Below are 22,946 nucleotides of genomic sequence, written 5' to 3' on the forward strand. Positions count from 1 at the left end.
ATGTTTTAGTTCTCTCCCTGGTTTAACGCACCTGGTTCAAACGATGGCTCGTTAGAATGCCTAAGAAAAACATTAATATGCTGAAAAGGTTGTTGGTGCTACCATGGAGAGAACTTAAACGTGCAGGATGCCGGCCCTCGAGGACCGACTTTGGGCACCCCTGGTCTAGAAGAAGAGTACAATGGCACAGTGTGACGATTCTACGGTAAGCAGTAATTTTGGGATGTGGAGATGCTGGTTTAGCTCCATTTCACACCACATGGATGCTAACTCATACAAAAAAAATGTCGCAAGTACAGAGCCTACATAGTGTAAAATGTGACAGACGTACATATTATTATGTTGGCATTTGTGCTTTAAAACCGTTTAAGTGTCACAAAATCACTTATTTTTCTGAAAACAGAAATTTGGGTTTTCTTTAACTGTAATAAAATTACCTAAAGAATTGAGTTATATCGCGATATAACTCAATTTTTTGTTACTAAAACAAAGCGTATCACACCGAGTGACAACTCATTTTAATTTAGTCAACAAAATTGAGGGTCTAATTTAAGGAATATTATTAAAGAAAATCAACTCTTTTTACCATATTCTTACTTATCATGGTTCGCGCCATTGACTCTGATAATCTCGTTTTTTCACGTCAAAAAACGAGATTCTCAATGTCAAAACTTCTGGGGCTCTGCGCCTGCGCGCCTCACTCTTGACCTCGCCAGCTAGCTAAGCTATCTGACACTGCCAACAAGCCGCATGCGCGTCCATGTGCAAGGACCGCGCGTCACCGTTCCTGCGGAACTCGGGAGGCTGTTCTCAGGCTCCGAAAGCTAGACTCTTATCTAGAAAATAATGAACAACAAATTTGATGCGTGAGTACAGGTTTTGATTAAATATGTGTGTTACGGCGGCATGCTGGTCGCTTTTAGACACTAACCGAAGGTTGAAAAGTTACTATGGTCGACATTGAATTAAATGAGAGGTGTGTCAGCTTTATGGCGTGGTTGTATTTTCCTTGATATTTTTTATTTTTATTATTTTTTATTTTTTATTTGTCATCTGAGAATAAGATCCTCTAATATGAAAGTATATATTTCCGAAAACAGCAACAATGTAAAATCGAAGGTTTACTCGAGGTTAGTCAGTAGTTAGCTGTAGCTTAGCATGCCGTAAGCCAGGTAGGCCCTCAATCCTCGGTGTTGTAGTAGTTAAGAAGTGAAAGACTGTGTGCGAACAAGGGGAGAAAGGTAGACTGACGTCCCTAATGTACAGACGGATGTTCTAGCTTCCCATTTGATAGAAAGTGAGTTGCATTTAATGGACCGATCTCATTTATAGAAGAGGATATGCGATTATGTTTTTCAATTAAACATGATCTGTTTTAAGATTACGGGGGAAATAAGTTTATCAGACCCGGCTAGCTAAAGTAATCTGCAGCGGATCTTCACGCCACGAGGTCATCATAGTTAACGTTTAAGTTTTGGGGTATGTTGCATTTTCAGCCGTCCAACTATTAGTTATAAATAAAAACAAAAATGAACTTTGCCATAACTAAAGCTCCACAAATACTTAAAGCCTCAACTATAATCATAGACTTTATTAAAATAACTTTGCCTTTGTCAATTTAGAGCCAGCTCTTGCATTTATTTTGGTCATATTTCCATTTAATCCAGGCTGAAAGACGATGACAGTGGAGATCACGAGCAGGATCAAGGCTCACCGAAAGACAGTGAAAAGGAAAAACCTGAAGAAGACGACAAGGAGCAAAACATTATAAAGAAAAAAGTAAGGCGGTACAACAACCTTTCTTGTCTCTCTTGCAGAAATATAAGAAACCCACAGACCATGATGGCAATACCTATTTTTTATTTTTAATTTTTATTTTTTTAGGTTTGACTTCAGGATTAAGATGTTCTTTTTCTTCTAATGATAATGTCTTGAAGAAAAAAATGTGCTTTGGGTTCTTTAATCAAGCTGATTTTGAAAATTAATGCTAATTAAATGACCATTTGCATACTAAATTGTATCTGATTTTATTAAACTAAAAACTGCTGCTTTAGTTTAATAAAATTAAGTTCTTGATTTTGATTAAAGTAATACATTTAGGGGTTGAAGGTAATTTTCATTATTTTATCTGCTGATAAAGGTCATTCTAAGTAGTTTTTTTTTGAGCGATTTACCATTTCCTTGCAGTCATGTAATAACAGTTCTAAATAAACTGGTTTCTTGTTGTGGTAGATGGTGGTGCCAGGACCAGGAGAGCATCCCCTTCAGTACAACTACACGTTCTGGTACTCGAGGCGTACTCCAGGGAGACCAGCCAGCACTCAGAGCTACGAACAGAACATCAAACAGATTGGCAGCTTTGCCTCGGTCGGTTATTTATCAACTCTGCTGCATGCATGGTCTCTACATGGTAGATTTGTTGCCCCTTTTCTTTTATTCATGTAAAATCCTTTGCTTTTCTCAAGGTGGAGCAGTTTTGGCGCTTTTATAGCCACATGATCCGGCCTGGTGATCTCACAGGTCATAGTGACTTCCACCTGTTTAAGGAAGGCATAAAGCCCATGTGGGAGGTGAGGATTTTGAGATCCTTAAGTTTTTATGATCTCAAATTTTTCTGCTTGGTCCATTTGGAACATCATTTTCAATCTTGCTTTGGGATCATTCCTCGTCTTTAGGATGATGCCAATAAAATGGGTGGTAAGTGGATCATTCGCCTAAGGAAAGGCCTAGCGTCTCGATGTTGGGAGAACCTGATCCTCGCCATGCTGGGGGAGCAGTTCATGGTCGGAGAGGAGATCTGTGGCGCTGTTGTGTCAGTACGCTTCCAGGTGAATCCAGTAGCCCACTAAGATGCACACAGCCGCTGCGTCACCTGACCTCAGCACTCAGACCTGTTTTGTTTTGAATCAGGAGGACATTATATCCATCTGGAACAAAACGGCAAGCGACCAAGCGACGACGGCCCGCATCAGAGACACGTTGCGCCGAGTCCTCAACCTGCCTCCCAACACCATCATGGAGTACAAGACACATACAGACAGCATTAAGTATGTATGTCTCCTCGTTTTATTATTATTTTTTTCCTTCAACCTTTCTCCTTCCTAATCATTTTAATAATTGTGCATGCTTATTAACCTGTTTTAGTAGGGAACCATATGAATTAAAAATTTTACAACTTGTCACCTTTAATTTATGTATTATAACTTGGATAATATACTCTTATGACAACCACAAACTTCAATGTATTTTTATTGGAATTTTAAATAATCATTCCTCAAATAAATGTCCTTTACTTAATTTTTTACATAAATTTACCTGTGTGTACTTTAATCTGAGGCTAGAAAACATTATTAATCTAGCAGCATCTTCAAGACCGAGGAGCACAGCAGACAGGTCAGGTATGGTGTTGGAGAAATTGGAAAGCAGGGTTAGGTTAGAAAGCAGTTTCCCAAGCTTTCAACATCTCACTGTTCAATCAAATCATTTGAAAATAGAGTATGGCACAACTTGACTTTCTAATCATAGACGCAGCCTAGAGGTCCATGGTAACTTGGAGGAGCTGCAGAGATCTCCAGCTCAGGTATGGAAATGTGTGGCTTGGTTAGCTGGAAAAACCCAACAGGGTCCTTTGATCAGATGAGACTAAATTAGACTTTTTTTGTTGTTGTTTCTTTCTTTCCTGCAAAATGCTGCTTGGTGGAAGGTCAACACTGCACATCACCACTGTGAAAAATGGGAATAGGAGCTGTGTGGGTGTTTTTCCTTCAGTACAAACAGGGCAGCTGGTCAGAGTTGGTGCTAGATACAGAGCAATACTAGAAAGATTTTTAGAGGCAAAGTTGTCAGTGTTATGTGAGAAGCTGGTAGTGACTCATCCCAAAATACAGCAACATTCACTCAGCAAGCAAAAGCGATCCATGTCTGACGTTTTCATGGCTGTCAGAACAATGCAAAAATCCAGTTTGTCCATATGTAGTATTAAATCGGATACGTAGTTTTCAAAGATGTCTGCAGTGAGACCGGTCAAGCAGCATTTTATCAGACTTTTAAATCATTGATGCAAGACGAGCATCATAATCATTCAGCAGAAGAAGCTGGATGCGGTAAATTCTAATCATGAGAAGTCAGACTACTCATCCAGATAGACTTCTCTGCAGAAGTTGCAGTCAATGCTACACAAACAGTTTTAGCCATTAGTTGGCTTTCTTTTTACTTGGCATCATTTGTTTTGTGTGTGCGGGACACTTTGGGGTCGTAAACTGTTCACACAGTCGTCTGACTGTGACCACATCATTCAGTAATATAAACAAAAAAAATGGATTTGAGCATTAACACCTGATGTGAGTATGTAACCCATTTGGTGTAATATATTCAGACACTTGTGCATACCTTTGCAATACCGCAAAATTAAAATTTGTAACACTTGCAATTAAAATTTAAAACCTTAGCATTATTTTTCTTTTTACACATTAGTATGTTTTGGTCTGCCACATAAATCCTGATGAAATGCATTGAGGTTTGTGGATCTTCTGACATAAGTTATTTTAGTTAAGTTGGAGAGAAATGTCTGAAGTTTTGCACAATAAATATTCTGTTTTAAATGACCTAGCATTTAACAAGATTCACATTTTGTAGTGAGATCAGATTATAAAACGATCTTTAAAAAAGCCGTGGGATGAAGAAGCAACTAAACATCTGCAGCTTATGGGAGAAAACTGGCTGTAATGGATGCTACACACTCCATGTTGCTAATTGTGTTCTGTATCCTGAACCCACTCAACTTGCTTGGCAACGAAAATCTTTTCTGCTCTTCTTGCCAGATTGTCAGCTTGCTTATCTGTCTTATGCAGAACTTTCATTTCTCCTTATAATAATGATGGAAGTGGATTTGTTTTCTGAAACTGCCTCCTAGTTGGACCTGCTAGGGGATGGGAATCAAAGACTTTGTAGCCGTGTTGCTTTAACTCTGTTTCAATTAAATTCATCTAAAACACCTGAAGCAGACGACAGTTTTTCCTCAGTACTCATTATGTGTGCTGTATTTTTTTCTGCCTCTTGTTTCTAGACTTTGAGTTTCCTTTGACTTACAACCTCTTAGAAAACATCTGGCTTGTAGAAACCTGGATGCTTTATGGGAGATGTTTGCTAGCCTCACCTTACTTAGATATTTACATCCAGAGAGTGATTGGAGAAAATGTTTCAGTACTGTTCTAAATCCAACATCACGTTTAAAATCCTCAAATTATGCCAGCTTTTATGGATCAGTTTCCCCAGATAAAGCAAATCATAAATAAGTTGACAAAGTAGTGGAAATTAGCACTTTTTAAAATTTTACTGCTGTTTGAGTAACCTTAAAAGTAAACCTTTATATTTTACTTTGAATGGTGAAGCACTGGATGCTCCTCTCTTCACAGAGCCTGGGAAGACTTCCATGGTCTGGTGAATGCTAGTGGCGGACGTTAGCCCCTCACACGGAGATACTCTGGGAAGAGTAAGAGCTGCTTCCGGTTTAGTTCATGAGAACTGAAAAGGATCCTTCCCGATGCATTTTAACATCCTCCTGCCGTGTCCGTCTGGTTCGTGCAGGTTCATGTGTCTACGTGGCGTGTTGAGGGGTGGACGAGTCCAGGGCTGGATACCTCTGCGTGGATCGGCGCTGTGCAACATGAGGACAGAGGAAATATCCACAGGAACAGAGGGCCTGAAGACCATTCCCTGCTTTTGTCCAGTTTTGATGTTTGAAAGGAAAGACGCACCAGCGATCGGCAAAGCAAAGAGAAATAATCAGTCAGCCAGAGAACGAAGCCTTCATTATTCTTGTTTACAAGTTTTAACATGTTAACTTGCCAGCAGAGGGAGGCTGTGTGACTGATGTCTGCTTATCTGTCTGTTTGCTGCCAAAGTGTGCTGGACAAAATACAACAAAACTTGTTTGATGTAGAAATGAATGTCATTTATTGTTGAACAGAAGCTGTTGACACAAGTCTGCTGAGGAGATTTAGTGGGACTCAAACAGGCCAGCAGGTGGACAATGTTTTATTACAGTGATGTATTTTAAATGTCATTCTGAACACAATCACATCATTTGTGTACAGTATATTCGTGTATACTTTATGAATCATTTCACTCTCTCTGACATGGACCTTTTACTCTGAGCAGAGACAGGCTGTCCTGTGGTGAGGAGAACGTCGTATCAGAGCTTTCTTTAAGGTTCACTACTAGCTGCTTAAATCAGTGCCTGGCATTCGAGCTGAGAGCTGTCCCATCAGTTCAAAGTATAAGACGTTTCCAACTGGTTCATAGAAAGGATTTTACTTAAACGTCCACAGTGAAAGCCTCCTGAATCCAATATTTATCACCTTTTACAGTTTATCAGCAAATTACATAAAACTTTAGCCAGGATCAGGGTTTGTTATAGATTTAATCCTGGACAATTCTTTTTTTTTTGTTTTGTTTTTTTTTTCTTTTTAAGTTTGTGAGGAAGTCTAATTCTGCCCAATATGTTGTGGCAAGTGATGGAATAGAAACATTGTTGGAGCTGTGCACCTGATGGATTCTAGCAATAAAAGTTAAATATGCATCTGCTGCTAAGGCTGGCTCAGTTTTTTTTTTATTTATTTTATTTTTTTCTTTCTGCATTGTTGAAAGCTGAAACAGAAAAGTAGCTGTAGAGGAAGAATCCGATGTTTTCTTCCTAACTTTGTTCATCTTTGCCGTCAGAGGAGCTTGGCTGTCCAAGTAGCTGGTGACTTGTATGTAAGGTGTCTCATCTTTTGGTTTTCAGCTCATCTCAAAGAACATGTGATTCTGAAAAGACAGTAACAGTTTAGATAACTTAAGCTTTTTATTAGCAAGGCCACATTAGACCTAGGTTTAGGCCTTTAGTGCAAATGTTAGTTGTGCAAATAAAAAAAAAATGTATAACATGATTAAATGTTTTCAAAATAGAAAAGCTATAACTCCTGCTGTTGCAAAGTATAGGTCTATTACAGAAATGCTAAGATTTGTTTTAATACATAGTTGAACAAAAATATATAGTCAATTGGTATATTGATCATCAGTTTTAAGAAGTTTTCCAAACCTCAGTAACCAAGACATGCCTGGATTTTATCAAATCTACCATCTTGAATTTCAGGATCTTAGCTGGCACATGGTCACAGATATTGCATACTCAAAAAAATATGACAGGATGATCTCTGAAACTATGAAGACAAGTTTAGAGTCCAACCAGCTACACTGAGTTTCATACTTGCCAGTAAGAAAGTAGCTGCCAGAAGCAAGAGTTTAGTATGTGGCTCCAAGCTCTGTGGCACTGCAGAAAAAGAATAAACCCACCAAAGTTAGGAAACTGATTTTGATTCAGAAAAAGTTCAATGAATCAAAATCAGTTAGGAAACTGATTTTGATTCAGAAAAAGTTCAATGTCTATAAACTCATTCACCAAACGGGTGAGAAATGTCTGGGAAGAGACTGATCCAATCACGATGTAAGTTATATTGCGTTGTTTACACTAACAGCTTCTGTCTTTGGAACTATAACAGCCTTTTTTCTGTATAGTCAAGTAACCACCATTAATTTTATTTTGCTGGGATTTTATGATAGACCAACAAAGGGTGGTGCAAAACATGAGCCCCTTAATAATATATGTGAATAAAACCAGCATCAGAGAGCTTACAAACATGTAAAAGAATTACTTGAGACCAAACACAAAATTCTCTTTATGCGGGAAAACTAACACTGTAGATCCCCCTGAACGCACCATCCCCATTTTGAAAACCAGGTTTCATTTGGCTTCCACTTCAACATTATGCACGACCTCATGAATGGTTTACTTCAATAAAACTTTAACACATATAAATAGTTTGGCAAAACACTGCATTGTGCCAGCACAATATATCGTCCTACATTGGAACAGACCATAAAATAAAAGATCTCATTGTATCACAGGTTTCATTTTTGTAACAAATGGGGAAGGGTTAGAACTCACCCTCCAAGCCAAAATATTCATGATCCATGTTGCATTCATTGCTGAAGCAGGGCCACTTCTTCCATATAGTACCTATTTGCTCTCCGATGTTGGAAACGATCTGTGAATCATTTTAAAATAATTATTAAAATAGTGCTGTGTTGGTGTCGTGGGGATTTGGAGTGACTTACAAAAGTATCCATGCCCGTAGAACCTCCTTGTGCTACAACAACCAATTCAATGTCTTATGAGGATTTTATGCAATAGACAAGAACCTTGAACACAATTGTGAAATGGAAGGACATTTTTCAAATAAAAATTCATAAAGTAAAAAGGTCATAATTAAAGTTTGCAACAATAAGCTATTTGGGGGAATAAAGTGCTCTGTTGTGAGACCAAGTATGTTCTTTCTGGCCTACATGAGAAATGCTATGTGATGGAAAACATATAGTGCACATCCGCGAAAACACCTATGAAACATAGTGGTGGCAGCATCATGCTGTCGGGATGGTTTCCTTCAATACTGATGGTGAAGTCGGTCAGAGCTAATGGGGAGATGAATGGAGCTAAATACAGGGCAATTCTAGAAGAAAACCTCCTGGACGCTTCCAGGGATTTTCAAATGATGCGACAAAATATGAAAAAGTTCGACTGGTGTGAATGCTTTTGCAAGACATTGTAAATAAATAAGATTACTTGAAATCGCTGGTTGGAGAAGCAGCGGAAGGGGCAGCAGGGGCCCTGAATTTGGATTCTGGAGGCTCCTTGCGGGCCGCAGACCTCCAGGAGAGGGGTAAACATGCTCCACCTGACCACACAATCAGGCAACATACAAGCAATGAGCAACCTGGCAGAAACATGGCGCAGTTCTTCACACGGTGGCACGGCCTGCGCTGAGGCTTGGGTAACCACATTTTCAGCTGTCGTGACTCTGCAGCACAAAAACCATTGTCTACTCAGTGTCAAAAGGGCTCAAACTGGGGCACGATTTATTCTCGCACGACTGAGAGAATATTTATATCAAGTCAGTCTCTGGTCACTGGAACCTCTGCCAGGTCAGTCCTAATTAGACTCAACGATGAAGAGTGTGGATTCACGTAAAGAATGCCTTGGGGTTAGATTTAGGCCATAGGAAAAAGGAAGTATTTCGGGGCGACTCTTCCCATCACTGAGAGCCCGGAGCATCTCTGTCGGCATATTTCCATGCAGGCAGCTGCTTTGTGAACTCTTCCAGGTTTAGACTGCAGCTGGGTGGCGTGGAACATTAAAGGCTCGTATTGCTATTTACAGAAAGGCCTGAGAATATAAAGTGGCTCAGTCTGGACAGAGGATGGAGTGACATGGAAAAATGTCCATGTGAGCTGTTCAGTTGCTCTGTCTGATACAGTTTGGTATTATTTATACTTAACAAATCCAATTTCCATAAAAGGTTCTGATGAACAACATTTAGTAGATTAACAAATAGTCATTTTCCTTTTTTATTTGATCTTAGATCTCAGCTGCTGTGCAATCAGACCGAACTTGGTCTAAGTTGTCTATGTACCGTCAGTGTTGGCATAGTTACTTTGAAAAAGTAACTTTAATCGGACTACTGATTACTCCTTGAAAAAGTAACTTAGTTATATTACTGACTACTTGATTTGGAAAGTAACTAAGTTACATTAAAAGTAACTTTTTAGTTACTTTCAGCAGCTGCTAACAACAACGCTCCGCCTCCTGTGAAAATAGCATTGATCTTTGCCAAAACTTAATTGTAAGCTATTTTATAATGGTAACATCAACAATGTGTCTCCACTGATAAGGCTGAACTGAAGAGGAGATTGTACAAAAAAATAAAAAACGTGAGTAATTTGTGTGGTCCAAGTGGAAAATTCTAAGAAGGATTTTAAAGCCCCCCCCCCTAAATCCCCCCAGCCTCCAGGTTCTGCGTTACGGCCCTGCGTTTGGTCTCAAAGCTTAGCGCCCAGATCTCCTCCTGCAGCTCCACAACTCAGATGGCTGCACAGATTTGTGACACTTATCGTAATATTAATAATTATAATGGCGTTAAGTTTCCATTATAACTATTGCCAACTACGGACACGTTCATTCGCGGCTGTTTTCACGTTTATTGCGCTGTTCAAATTGGTCTCGATGTTTGTAGTTTTCTGGAGCGCAACGCGAAGCTCGACGTCATTCAGAAGTAATACATTAACTTGACATTAACAAAGACACAGCGGGACGGATCATCGGGGAAATGATGGACAGGGAGAGACTGACTAAAACTACCTTAATGACGGACAAATTCTGGGATTTATTATGAGTCTCTGCTTATTTCCAAGCCCAAATGAGCAACTTCACGTTCAAAAACGAGGAGCCCAAATGAGCAACTTCACGTTCAAAAACGAGCCCAAAAACCCGCCGCTCATTAAATTTGCAAGCGACTTAAAAAAAATGAAGCCCAAAGCCGCTTGTAATAATCGGACTTGGCGACAGAACCTGAAAATAGTTCCAGTTTTTCCACCAACAAAATCTTCCTCCATTGTTTACATTTCTGTCGCATAGAGACGTCGGTCACTCGACAAGATGAGTAGAGGAAATACGATTACGGTAAATAACAAAAGATAGTAACGCACAGTGATTTTGATAAGTAACTGTAGTCTGACTACTCGATTTGAAATAGCAACGCGTTAGATTACTCGTTACTGAAAAAAGTGGTCCGATGTCAGTAACGCGTTACAAATTAACGCGTTACTGACATCACTGTGTACCGTGTATTTTTTTTGATAGCTACCAGTTTAGTATCTATTTGCATTTTCATATGCAGAGTGTAGTTTGTTGCTTAGCTAAAATAAATATGGGTCTTTAAACTTACAAATATTTTCCAGGTGGTGCTGTATGTTATAAAGTACCTTGTGTTGTGCTCTGTAATTTTGGTACTTTTACCTGTTCGCAGCTTATTCTTCCTCATTTGTTGCATGTACAGAGTGGCTCAACAATGACACAAATATTTACCAAGATATTATTATTATCACCCAACAGTTCTAAAGTTGGTATTATTGACGTCACAGAAAATTTGAAAATTAGACTGCTATTGAACATGTTGTTTGCTTTATTTTCCAAAAATAATTTTGACTTAGACCTACTCTTCCCTACCTGTAGGTCTTGTTATTAAGTACTTCAGTCTCATAAATTCAAAAGATACCTACTGTAAATTTTTGAATCATATTACTCATGCAACCAACACCAATACAAATACAAGAACAGAAGTGATCACAATGCAAAAAATGGATAAAAGTGTAAAAAAAAAAAAGCCTACAGTAGGCCTGCATATCACCAACATTTCAAAAGTTCTGTCAACTTAAAGTGAAAGAGAATACTTAACGGCGAAAAGTTGTAACATAAAATATACAACAAAGTTCAGGTTCCTGTGAAGGTAAATGCTGTAGATTCAATGTTTATCATGACTGACCTCTGGCATACAGTGCCAATGAGATGCTTCTTAGGTGAATATGCCCTCATCTCCATCAGGCAGCAGCCCAAGCAGCAGGCATCCACCCTGAGGGGCCTTTCAAAGTAAAAGACCTGCTGCCCCTGATAGTCGAACCCCTGCAGGGAGCAGGCCCGAGCCGGGCCACAGAAATGGAGGCACACACAAGAGCTCTCTGACAGAAAGGGGCAGAACCAGGAATAAAGAGAATACATTAAAATGCACGACATTTGACTCTACTGTTAACATTTTCATTTTGACCGTGGCTGAAACACGTGAGTACCCTCCACAGCCACAAACATCTGTGACTTGCTACTTCCAGTGGTGATGCTGTAAATCTTTCTGGAAACACACTGTGGACCTGCAATGAAAGAGCAAGAGTCACACTTCAACACAACAAAACACACAAACACACGAAAGCATAGCAAGGGTGCCAGGGGGAAAAAGTATGCCTTCTTTTGGTTTTAGTGTTTTATATGCCAGGAAAATAATAAAAATAACTTGTTCTTTAACCTGGTTTTAAACGTTGTTAAGCCAAAATGTACAAAAACAATGTACAGACCACACCAACATTATATCATTAGTTAAAAAAACAGTTTTATGTGAAACTATAAATCCACTCCATGATTGGCTTTGATGTTTTGATGATAATGTATACTTCTATATGAAATAGGTTGTATTTTTAAAAAAAAAGCAGGGACCTGATAAAGTATTAAAATGGTAATTTTTTTCACGGTGACTGTATTCACCCACACTCACCCTGTAGGTCGGGTCTCGCAGTGACATGTATCTGCCTGACCGTCTCTAACACCGACAAAAACTGCAGTCCTGCTTCATCGTTAAGGTCCTGCTCCAGCTCCTCGAGCGTCTTCGGTGCTGGTGGTTGCATGCGCGTGTCCTGTATCCCACCATGAGGCCTGAGATCTGAACTGTGTTTTTCAGATTCCAAGTCAGGAGGCACTCGGTGGGACTTGGCGTCTTCCACTTGAGTCTGGCACTCGCAGGAAGGCCCGCACCGATTCTTGAAAGCCCTGAAGATGCCCTGGATGTGCTTCTCTCGCTCAAGTGGACCAAAAGGAGGAGGCTGACACGTCACTGCTGACATGATGTGCACCTGAACATTTCATACACAGCCAGTGTTTAATGTCTGCTTATCTCACATGTGTAGAAAATGTGTACAAAAATATTTCCGTAGCATAGAAAAGCAAATGTTTTTGTAGACCTTTTTATGTTACATTCAGTCAGACAAGACGGAGGGTTTGGTTTGAGCTTTGACTGGGTCATTTTAATGAAATAATTAACTTTAATATAAACCATTCTGTTGCAAATCTGGTTGTATACTTAAAGTAAACTCAATGACCACAGTCTCAAGATTTCTGCAGCCTCTATTAGTTTTTTCTTTCAGGGTTATTACATCCATTTATCTTCTCATCACCAGCTTCCTTGACCCTTCAGAAGAGTGGCCTCCCAACAGCATCATGCTGCCACCACCATGTTTGTTTGGAGACGATGTGCTCAGGGTGAATTGCAGTTAGTTTCCCGTTGCACATACATTGAAATCTGTTGTTTGCAACAGAAAACATGTGAGTTTGACTGCAAAGTTCTGTTAGAAAAATAATCTGCAAACATTGGACTTTTTAAATTTCTATCCTGCTGTAAAAATGCAAAGACAACAAAAGATTTAGTATAGAAGGCCTTACCTTATTCAGTATGACTAGATGTTGCAGAAGATTTAGAAACTCTCTTTTCTGGCTCAGTGTTTCTCACAAGTCTGCTCCCTGGTAGCAATATAAACATCAGTCTTGCCATAGAAGCCAGACTGTGGCTCTTTTTGTATTCACATCACACACTAGCACTGTTGTCTTACTCTGCGGCCCGTGGGAACACCAAACTAAAGTCCTGCTTAACGTTACACTCAACATGTAATATTATTCCCAACAAGGTGATAAAGTTAAACATTGTAATCCTCTTCTAGTTCTATATCTCTGGTCAAGAGCAACAATAAGAAAAACATCTTTCATTCTTACCGATATTGGTCACCCTTCATCAGCTGGTCAGCTAACTATGAGTTGGAAGCAACTGGGCAAACTTTACATTTCAGGAGGAGTTCAGCGTCGACCTCATGACCACCTGTGTGTGTGTGACAATTCATGTAGCCAATGCCTTGCTTTGTGTGTGTGGATCTCTGGACGTCTCACGCCAACTCAGTCTCTCTGTCGGCGTTCGTTTCCATCTCAACCAGCCGGATCCACCTTTTGTTGCTCTAGAAAAGCGCCACTCAGCCATGAAATTGAAGTCCGGCTCCCAGAGGTGGGTGGACGATGCAGTGAGATTGTGTTTCAGGGGGAGGGCGGAGAGGCTTCTGCTCTCTTGACCTTGAAGATGATGTTGGACGTTGGATCAAAGTTGTGATGAACATTAAGAAAGAACACTATCAAATGCGCTAAGTAGCAGGAATCTGAAAGACATGCAGTTGTTTCGGAATGAAGCAGATATTTGTTGCATTTGAACCTCAAGATGCTCTTTCCTGTAATCCTGAAAGTCAATGTGATCAACCAGAAGCAGTTTTTTTTAGACATGCCATGCTATAAAAAACTGTTTGTCCTTTACAGATGTCTTTTAAATTAGCTTTTTTGTCATAGATAAAAGTATCAGAGATCTAAAACATTTTTTAAAACTAAGAAACAGGTACATAAGAAATGCATCAATCACAACAAATTTATGTCTTGAAGTGCAATAACATTACAACCTTATTATTTTTTACTGGTATGATGTTCTTTTTCTGTAAAGGGATGCACAACTATTGATAAGTTAAATACTTATAATAGCAATCGCTGTTAAAAACAAAACAAAACAAAACAGAACATTCACTAACGGAATGTGCTGCCATTAATTTTATCTTGTTTCAGCAACTTATGGATTAAAAACCAGTATGATAAAAAAAAAAAATGAAAAAAGCTAAAATAGCATACAGCAATAAGCTATCTTATGCGAAAGACCATAGCAGAAATGTTTGATGTGTTAAATGTATAACATTTGAAATCATATCTCCCACGCGACCTAATTAATCTCTGTTTTGCTCAGAAAAGTCCAGTTTATTGTTCTCTGAATGGGTGGAGGTGTTTCTTTGTTGGATCCAGAATGGCGTTTCCAATCAACGTTTTGGGCAAATTAGTTTGAAAGCAGAAACCCTGCGATGTGATTATGTTCGGCCCTCCTGAACGTCACCAATCAACAGTTTGCATGAAAAATGTAGTGCACAGGAAAAATTTGTTAAAAATGATGTCTTAGGTTTATTTATTAGTTTTTTTAAATTAAAAATATGCTTTAATTCTGGTTGTAACAATAAAATGATTAAAATTAGATGAAACTGGTATTTCTTTTTAATCTGCAGTTATGAGTGTGTTTGATAAACAATAAATAAATGAAAAGGGCCACTGAGTGGTCTCCAGAACAGGTGGTGTGTGGAGTCTAATTACTTCACACACACTCTGTGATGACTGACTGGGGTACATTGAGGTTACTGAGTGTGTTAGGGCTTCTGCGCAAGTTACGGAAATACTCAACATGATAACATACGAATCCCAAGTCAACAAGGCTATAACTACAGGCAGCTATGACACACACGAGAGGTGCTATACATAACTTGAAGCAGCATAGCAAAGACGTTGGTATTATCATTGCAGGACATCAGCTGGTGTTGTAAGATTTTTAATATACATATAGCTTGGTGATAATGTGTTTTCCTGCTTACAGATTACTTCTGATCTGTGAAAGAAATATAAAGGCACCGTATATGTATGCAACTTGAGCCAGGACGGTGTGTCTGCAGGTTAACAACCCTGGAGCAACCCTGAAGCAGGACAGTGTGAGGTTGAACTGCTGCCATGCAGTCCTGCAAGGCCGCTGAAGCAGAAAGACGTCTGATGATTATCACAAAAAAAGCTTTAATTATTTATTAGAATGTATTTTTATTTGTTTATTGCATATGAACAATTAACAAGATCAGTGAAAGTCAACACACCTTATTTTCTCACAACCAGAAAATAATAAAACTTTGTGTAAGAAACTCCATATCAGGTTACAGGTTCTGCATTGTGTTCAGTGGCATACATTCAAGGATGTGGGCACCGTAGCTCTCTCCTATGATCCTGATGCAGCTGTCAGAGTTCAGTTCGCCTGACAGGCAGTGATGCTGAACGCTGTGGTTTTATTTCAAGTGAAAGGCCTCAGGTCTTCCTACTTTCTTTATCCTGGTTCAGTCCAGGTTTGCTCCTATTCTGTTACATCGGTGTGATTCTCTAATGGAGGGAGATACTCCTTTGGATCCCCACCAAACGGTTTGGAAGGAGGCTGGTTGAAGTGGCCCATTAGGAAGATGCCGGTCGTGCCGATGAAAAACACTAATGCCATGACAATAAAGCAGACCCTGTCGATCACCCGAGCAACCAGGAACCATTCTTCATTTTCCTAGGATGAAGTCAAACGTTAACTGTTAATGACTTCTCCCCACAATGAGCACTTCTTGGGAGTATCACACTTTGCAGGAGCTTACACTCTGGAAGCTGTTCTGATGCCTTGCAGTCTCTGCAATGTGTTTGCAGGATTCCACACACTGCCTCAGCTCCGGAGAGGCCTGAGCCAGACTGACGCTAAGCTGCTCCGCTGTGCCTCCTTTCAGCCCATCGTCTGTGTAAAAGATGAATCAGTTGTTACAGTTGCACTGCAAGACCAGCTGGGATCAGAAGTTTGCATATGCAACACAATCGTTCCTTTTACAGATTATACAACATGCAGTTTCAGTGAGTTTAAACGTGTGAATTTGATAAACAAGAATTTGCTGATCTCTTAGTTTCAAAGTGGTGACAATCTAAATCACTTGCAGGTTTTTACAACTGTTTGAAATCTGCTTCCTCCAAATGTTTTAAATGTACGCCTCTCCATATTAGATCTTTGAGCTCCTTGTATGTGTTTTTCTGTGCTGTAACATATGTTCACTTTAAAGCCGTGGCCAGTTAAAACCAAAGAGAAGTTTTAGCGCTGCTTATTAAATGACTGAAATATGTCTATACAGAAATTTGTATTTATAATTTTGATGCTGCTGGATTAAAGAAAACAATGTTTAAATGATGTTTAAAGAAATTATAACTTTAAACATGAGTGAAGTTGTAATTTGTGTAAATATTCCAAACTAGAACTAAGACAGAAAAAAAAATGGTTCAAATAAATCATAAAACCCTAAAATTATGATATTACCACCCACTGACTTCTGATCAGAACTTTGCTTTCACTGTGTGAGGGAAAGCTCAATCAGAAAACCTGAAGATGTCGATGCTTACGAAGCTTTTCTAACACCGACTTCATCAATCCGTTCCTCTCTTTGAGTTTTTCAAACATCAGTTCAGATCGAGCCACTTTTACTAAATATTCCTCTGCTTTGGCGATGAGGGTAATGGAGCTGCGGCGCCGGCTGTGGATTCTGTCTCTGCCAAGAGTTTGTCCGTCAGTAGTTTCAGAGACTCTTTCACAGTTTGGCGTCCAGGGTTTCATCCTCATCCTGAGCAATTGAGGCAACACGTTCAGGAAGATCTGGAGTTGAGAAGGATTTGGGGTGAAACTCTAAAGAAAAAGACACTTATCAGGGTTAAACAGCATCTGATCTGGAAAAACGTTCTACCTTGCGAACTTTGTCTGTCATTTTGTGAGTGTTTGGAGTTCTTAAGGACACATTGAGGACAATCACGCAGTTTATTATTACAACGGTGGTCACTGACATCACAAACATCAGATATCTGCAGTGAAAGATTTTGGAAAAGAGATAAATCACAGTTTTAAGTCAGCAAAAAGGTAGCCAGAAAGGAAATAAAGGTGAAGGACACAGACTTACTTTCCAATAAGAGGCACTGCTTTTGACGTCTCTGGTACTTTCTTAGCGATTAGAAAGAGAAACACGGTTTGGCCCAGAAGAGAGTAAATAGCCATGTTGCACTTCTGGCCACCAGCTGTGAAAATTGTAATTGATATTCAATCAGAGTTTCAGCTGAAACCAGAATTAAAAAATATATATATATTTTTAATGTACAGAAACACACCTAACCTTTTTTTGTTCACCGTCTGACATCAGACTGAATTTTTTTTTCTTTTGTCTCTGGGAGGATATAATTAATAAATTATTTCTAATTTTTAAATCAAAATTTTTGGATGAATGATGAGAGTGTCATTATTCAGAGCAAATGTTGCCTTTTGTTAAAATGAACCAGAAGATCTTTATGTTGTTTTGCAGTCATTTCCGATGATCTAATGAAACTAAGATTTCATAATGACAATAAAGCCTAAGAATACCGTCCTAACAGAGACAGTGAGCTAGTGGCAGCTTCGTGTTGTGTGGCTGCATTGCTGCAGAAAGGACTGATGCATATGGAAATATTGAGGTAATTATCAGCCATGAAATTAAAGCTCGGAAGCAAATGGCTCTTTCAAAATGGTAATGGCTCAATATTTTAGAGTTGATCTCAGTCTTACAGAAAAATTGTGCTGAAAATGTGTGTGAAAACAATTCTTCAAACATGACTCAGTTACACTTGTTCTATTAGGAGGATGGGCCAAAATTTAGCAAACTATTGTGAGAATCTTACTGGACGATAAATAAATAAAAATCTGTCCTTAGTTGCACAGTTTAAAATGAAGTTCTTACAAATTTTAAGAAAATCTACGTAAACTTTTAATTTGAAGAAATAAATTAGAAAGAAAAGAAAAAAAAACTATTTTGGCGCTTAGCAAAAATAAATAATTTTGATGATGTTTTTGTATTTTAATGTCAGCAGGAGAAAATGTATTTAGAAGCATAGAAACCTTTGGCAGGTAAAAAGTAAACCAGGAGGCTGAGGGAGGAGAAGAGTACGCAGGGAACAATAATGTTGATGATGTAGAAAACAGGTTTTCTCTGGATGATGAGGAAGAAAACAATCTGCTGGTACTCCAGGTCGTCTTTGGTATACTGAGTGTTGATTATCTTCTTGGCTGGTCTGTGTTTGATCGCCCACTCGCCATTCTCTAAAACCACAAGCATCGACGATTTCAGTTTTCACTGTAAAAACATCAGCTTCTAAATCTTAAACTGTTCTTTTTACAGCTCTTCAAACGCTTGTGAAATGAGTTTCTGTACCTGTAAAAGCTTCTTTATCAATTTCCACCCACTCCAGTGTATAGTTGTCTTTCTTTTGGAGCTTCAGCTCAATCTCACTGGCGCTGTAAGTCTGGGATCTGAATGCAGAGAAGAAAAACATGGTCTGACTCCTTAGTGAGGAAAATTATAAATACTGTACATCTAGAAAAAAGTCCTGCTCCAGATGAGAAATTGATGACGTCTTCAGAAATTAACAATGAATTATTTTTCTGCCTGAAGAGACTGGATTAGAAATTATCTGTTTCACTGTTTTCATATTTAAACTGTCTTTTGAATGTTTTGCAACAGCTATAATGACCTCAGAATGATGCATTTTCTGTGTATTTCTTTGCTGGTGCTTTATCTTTATTTTACATTTTGTGCTTTTCATCCTATCACAACTTCGACTTCACTCCTGTAGTGTACGCAGAATTTTAATGTGCACTACCTCCAGTTGGAGCGCATATAGCTCACTTAGTTTGTTTTATTGGACCCAACATTAAATGTTTGAAAGAAGGCATGTGTGGCAGACAAAAAAACAAGGTGAGTCAACCTTAGAAAAATGGAGCAGAAACGATGCGAGACAGACCAATTAAAAAAATTTACTAAATTGTAATGGATAATCTGGAAGTGAATAATTCTTAAAACAGGATACATTCAAGGTGAGATCATTGCAGCAAACCAATTAACACTGATCATGACAACGCAACTGATTTTGTGCCACATATTGAGACATAAACCCTTAAAAAATCCCAGAAAACAAATTGAACAGACTGACAATACTTTATTTTTTTCAGATCAGCATGTTAGGACATTAACTAATTAACATTGTTTATATCCTGTTTTCTCTCAGTTTCTCTCTTTTTTTTTATCTGGGCGTACCTACCGGAAGACCATTGTGCAGTTTTGCCAGTCAAAGGGAAAGTAGTTCACTGTGATGGCGCAGGCGCTGCGGTAGATGGCAGGAGGCAGCCAGTACACACAGCCGTCCGGGGACACCAGTGCGTTACAGTAATAAGCTATCTCAAATTGTCCATCCACACTGGAGGTGCAGAAAGGAAGGCATTGATAAACTAGAGAAACGCCCACAAACAAAATGTCATTCTACAACACTTACACACTTCATGTATGAGTGACACCTAAATATTTTACCAAGTCCAACTTCTTATCAACTAAGTCGCTATTTTCACTGTGGGAGGAAAAAGGGCTGAGCAAACTTGTGGTGGATTGACCAAACAGCAAATTGTTCTTGAAAGAATTTAATTAATTCTTAATAAACTTGAAAATGTTAATTGCTCAACTCTTTCAGCATTCACTGTGTAGTTAGACTTCATGTTAGGTTATATCTGGTTAGTTCTTTATTAATTATATTAGTAAAATTCTTAAGAGCTTAATTATTAATTATTTTAGCGATGCAAAAATAATCATTCAGTTTACAATCGACAATGTACAATGTAGTATGTTTTAATTTTATATAGCTGGATTGGAATAGATAAAAAAAAAAAAAAAACTTGACTCACTCTTAAAGAAATGTTAGTTTACTTACTTGTTTTCTAATATGACATCGGGCAGCCAGATGTTTTTGGAGGGAACCCGTAGTTGAGATGTTATGTTCCCATATAAAGCTGATCTTGGCGGTTCGTCCCACCTCAGTCTGTAGTCACACCAAACCTGCGCACAGCAAGTCTGCTTGCTTCACTTTTGAATTTCTATCCAAAAGAAATGGCAGCAGTTTAACTGTATGTAAAGTTACCATTTCTATCCACACACTGGTTGTCAGAACTTCCTCTTTTTCATTCTTAGAGGAAGAGAGAACAGGTTTCAGTGTTAGATCATAAGCCTTTGCTGGCTGTACAGGAAGCCATCAGAGTGAGAACTGATCACCAGAGAGATGAGGTTGGTGAGAGTCATCTTGATGGAGACTTGGGTGACATTTCCATTTTTCTCATTCGGTTGCACGTTCTTGTTGTAGCCCTTCATCAAATCTTTGAAAAGTTGTCCCTCGAGGTTGACTGCACATGCTTGAAATGAAGCACAAGAACATAGGAAAGCATCCGATGTCTCATTGTAAAATATTAATTGATTACAGTGATTTTTTTTCAATGTTAAACTGGAATTTACTGGAAGAATATCAGAATACCACAGAATAAGATCCCTTAGAATAAAGGACAGCATTTGCTTTTTAACCACTTTAGCAGACAAACCCACAGACAAGGCAACTATTGAGCAAAAAACATTTGAAACAGTTCATTCTATTAGCACATCTGAGGTAATAAACATATTTGAATTTTTTTTTTCATTTAATATTTAAAATTATTAAAAAGAGAACCATGCATTCAATCTTTATTGATACTGGCTTGGAGAACGTGTTTAGCAGATCGTATTAGCACACACAAAGCATTAACACTGTCTGATCGTGTGAAATCGAGACAACCGGTTGTTTTTCTTTGTTAATGAAAAGGCAAAAATCACAACAAAATAAATAAAAATGCTTGAATTTCTTTTTACATGCTTCTTACTAGATACCAAATACACTTTATATATATAAAAAAATACTTTCTTAACTTCTTGAATTATTTTTTTTCACATGTTAAAAGTAGAATATAAGCTGAATGTAACCTGAGTCATATTTATTAAATCACAATAATTTTGAACCATAAAAGGCTTTGCTGTGAATCCCTACCTGCAGCAGAAATCATAACAACTCTTAGAAAAAGTAGTGCAGAGCGTCCAGGTCCAGAATCCATGAGTGTGTTTCTGCAGCACCGTTTGGGAAAAGTTCACCACATGTGCATAAACTCTACCAGGTGGAGTAGCTCTGCTTGTGGATTAAAGGTCTGGTCTGAATAAGGAGGGGTTGATAGCAGAAGGATGGGGAAGCCGTTGCTGGTTAGGGTTAAATCTAAAATGTATTTCTGTCCTGAGCAGCTGATACACCCACACACACACACACACACACACACACCCACACACACAAGAGACATGACATGCTAACAGTTTGAGCAGAGCTCTCTGTGTATGCCTCCAGTGTTGCATTCATGCTCAGTGCACCTGTCCATTGTCATTCATTGGCTGGCATGAACAATGTAATATGGAGTCTGATGGCAAGTTTAGCACATATGTGACCTACAATAAGCTTTTCATGCTTTTAAAAAGTAGAAACCAGACTTTGTTGTGGTTAAAACAAAACTAGCATTTGAAAATAAATAAAGTTAGATCATCTGTGATGAAAAGTAAAAAAAAACAGGTGGTAAGTCCTTTTCATTTGCAGCATACCACATGTGATGACTGACTGCAGTCTGCTGTGGGTACTTTGAGAGTGGGTGCAAAAATAAGCCACACTTCCCGCTCACATCAACACACAAGCATCAAGCAGTATCTGATTAATCAGAGCAGATTTGTGTACTCAAGTAAAAAAATATGGATGTTTTTTTTTTCAAAATCACACATGACTGTGTGATTCCTATAGTAAAAACATTGATTGAACGTGAGAAAAGCCAATGAACATAAAGTAAAAATATTTATAAAATTACTAGTAACTTAAATAAGAAATAACTATGTATTTATTCAACTGTTTAAGATAAAGATTGATCAAAATTGTCACAAACAAAAATATGAAATGCAAGAGAGGGTGAGGTGAACTCAGCCTGAGGTTTTTATATCCTATGTAAGTTGGCCAAATATTAGGGAATCTATCTTGGGCTGTAGTTGCGAGTAAATACATTTTATATCAGTTAGTGCCGTGTGATTTTCAGTAACGTTCTTGTTATTAAATACGCATGTTTTTAGTTGTTGTGCTTTCTCAGTTGATATACCGGTGTGTAGGTAGCAAGGTGAAGAAAGAAAACGAGTAAAAGACTTCTGTGATTAGTAGCTGAGAAACTAGAGAGGTACGTGTGTCCACACTCTGCAGAAGCTGTAGTGATGATGCCTATTAAATCATACCATTAAAGGAAGTCAGAGGAGTATCACAAAGTCTTGTTCATCTGTTTTCTTCAGTGTTGTCTTTGGTTCTGGTAGAACTGCAGCAGTGCTAATGTAGGATGAGTTGCATTGCTATCAAACCTCTCAGATAGTTCACACTAAATTAATCTAAAAGTACCTCAACTCAGCACGCAATATCAGTTACAGCATTTTTCAGTATAGAAACATTTTTTATTAAAAAAATACAACTTTTTCAATGCAAATAAATATGTTAGGGATAAAGATAGTATGCATAATATATACAATCTGTGTGCTTCACAAGAGGCTCAACCTTTGTAAAATACATTAGGAATAACTTATTGTTTCAAACAAATTTATAACTTAATCATGGCTACATCTCCAACCACAAATACTGGCAACAT

At 38.4% G+C, this 22,946-nt stretch overlaps 3 protein-coding genes across 11 annotated transcripts; 1 reads left to right on the plus strand and 2 right to left on the minus strand.

The window, feature by feature from the left end:
- Positions 1-41: 41 nt before the first annotated feature.
- eif4e2 (eukaryotic translation initiation factor 4E family member 2) lies at positions 42-6,602 on the plus strand. Of its 7 annotated transcripts, none has more exons than XM_044134995.1 (9): positions 42-205; positions 1,668-1,779; positions 2,233-2,367; positions 2,466-2,570; positions 2,676-2,828; positions 2,911-3,047; positions 3,526-3,580; positions 5,415-5,491; positions 5,587-6,602. In XM_044134995.1, exons 1-8 carry the CDS (start codon positions 57-59, stop codon positions 5,448-5,450), a joined length of 882 nt encoding a protein of 293 aa, XP_043990930.1. In that variant the 5' UTR covers positions 42-56; the 3' UTR covers positions 5,451-5,491; positions 5,587-6,602. The 7 variants fall into 7 exon arrangements, with proteins under 7 accessions (XP_043990930.1, XP_043990932.1, XP_043990931.1 ...); XM_044134999.1 differs by lacking the exon at positions 42-205 and adding an exon at positions 691-866; XM_044134997.1 differs by lacking the exon at positions 3,526-3,580 and having other exon boundaries at positions 2,911-3,051.
- Positions 6,603-6,681: 79 nt separating this feature from the next.
- LOC122841576 (phospholipid scramblase family member 5) lies at positions 6,682-13,554 on the minus strand. Of its 3 annotated transcripts, XM_044134992.1 has the most exons (9): positions 13,463-13,487; positions 13,136-13,213; positions 12,195-12,549; positions 11,719-11,796; positions 11,418-11,610; positions 8,663-8,774; positions 7,988-8,087; positions 7,254-7,312; positions 6,682-6,807 (listed from the first exon to the last, which is right to left on the minus strand). In XM_044134992.1, the coding sequence occupies exons 3-9, from the start codon at positions 12,538-12,540 to the stop codon at positions 6,781-6,783; spliced, it is 915 nt and encodes a 304-aa protein (XP_043990927.1). In that variant the 5' UTR covers positions 12,541-12,549; positions 13,136-13,213; positions 13,463-13,487; the 3' UTR covers positions 6,682-6,780. The 3 variants fall into 3 exon arrangements, with proteins under 3 accessions (XP_043990927.1, XP_043990929.1, XP_043990928.1); XM_044134994.1 differs by lacking the exon at positions 13,136-13,213 and having other exon boundaries at positions 13,463-13,554; XM_044134993.1 differs by lacking the exons at positions 13,136-13,213; positions 13,463-13,487 and having other exon boundaries at positions 12,195-12,717.
- Positions 13,555-15,386: 1,832 nt separating this feature from the next.
- chrng (cholinergic receptor, nicotinic, gamma) lies at positions 15,387-21,448 on the minus strand. The gene is made up of 12 exons (XM_044135002.1): positions 21,284-21,448; positions 20,485-20,621; positions 20,354-20,398; positions 20,147-20,271; positions 19,487-19,642; positions 18,601-18,698; positions 18,288-18,488; positions 17,323-17,437; positions 17,113-17,227; positions 16,775-17,024; positions 15,991-16,124; positions 15,387-15,905 (listed from the first exon to the last, which is right to left on the minus strand). The coding sequence occupies exons 1-12, from the start codon at positions 21,345-21,347 to the stop codon at positions 15,711-15,713; spliced, it is 1,635 nt and encodes a 544-aa protein (XP_043990937.1). The 5' UTR covers positions 21,348-21,448; the 3' UTR covers positions 15,387-15,710.
- Positions 21,449-22,946: the final 1,498 nt, after the last annotated feature.

This window comes from Gambusia affinis, linkage group LG12 (assembly GCF_019740435.1).
Source record: "Gambusia affinis linkage group LG12, SWU_Gaff_1.0, whole genome shotgun sequence".
Taxonomy (NCBI): Eukaryota; Metazoa; Chordata; class Actinopteri; order Cyprinodontiformes; family Poeciliidae; genus Gambusia; species Gambusia affinis.

Excerpts from the sequence above, each read along its gene's own strand:
- eif4e2 (XM_044134995.1), top strand. The coding sequence starts at position 57 with ATGCCTAAGAAAAACATTAATATGCTGAAAAGGTTGTTGGTGCTACCA. Across the intron at positions 2,571-2,675 it reads GCATAAAGCCCATGTGGGAG|GATGATGCCAATAAAATGGG; the intron begins GTGAGGATTTTG and ends CCTCGTCTTTAG. Across the intron at positions 3,581-5,414 it reads TGCAGAGATCTCCAGCTCAG|AGCCTGGGAAGACTTCCATG; the intron begins GTATGGAAATGT and ends CTCTCTTCACAG.
- LOC122841576 (XM_044134994.1), bottom strand. The coding sequence starts at position 12,540 with ATGTCAGCAGTGACGTGTCAGCCTCCTCCTTTTGGTCCACTTGAGCGA. Across the intron at positions 8,775-11,417 it reads ATTGGCACTGTATGCCAGAG|GTGGAGCATGTTTACCCCTC; the intron begins GTCAGTCATGAT and ends TTGTGTGGTCAG. Across the intron at positions 7,313-7,987 it reads TGAATATTTTGGCTTGGAGG|TGCCACAGAGCTTGGAGCCA; the intron begins GTGAGTTCTAAC and ends CTTTTTCTGCAG.
- chrng (XM_044135002.1), bottom strand. The coding sequence starts at position 21,347 with ATGGATTCTGGACCTGGACGCTCTGCACTACTTTTTCTAAGAGTTGTT. Across the intron at positions 20,399-20,484 it reads TCACCAACCTCATCTCTCTG|AATGAAAAAGAGGAAGTTCT; the intron begins GTGATCAGTTCT and ends TCTTCCTCTAAG. Across the intron at positions 16,125-16,774 it reads GTCGGTGTTAGAAAAGCTTC|ACGATGGGCTGAAAGGAGGC; the intron begins GTAAGCATCGAC and ends TCTTTTACACAG.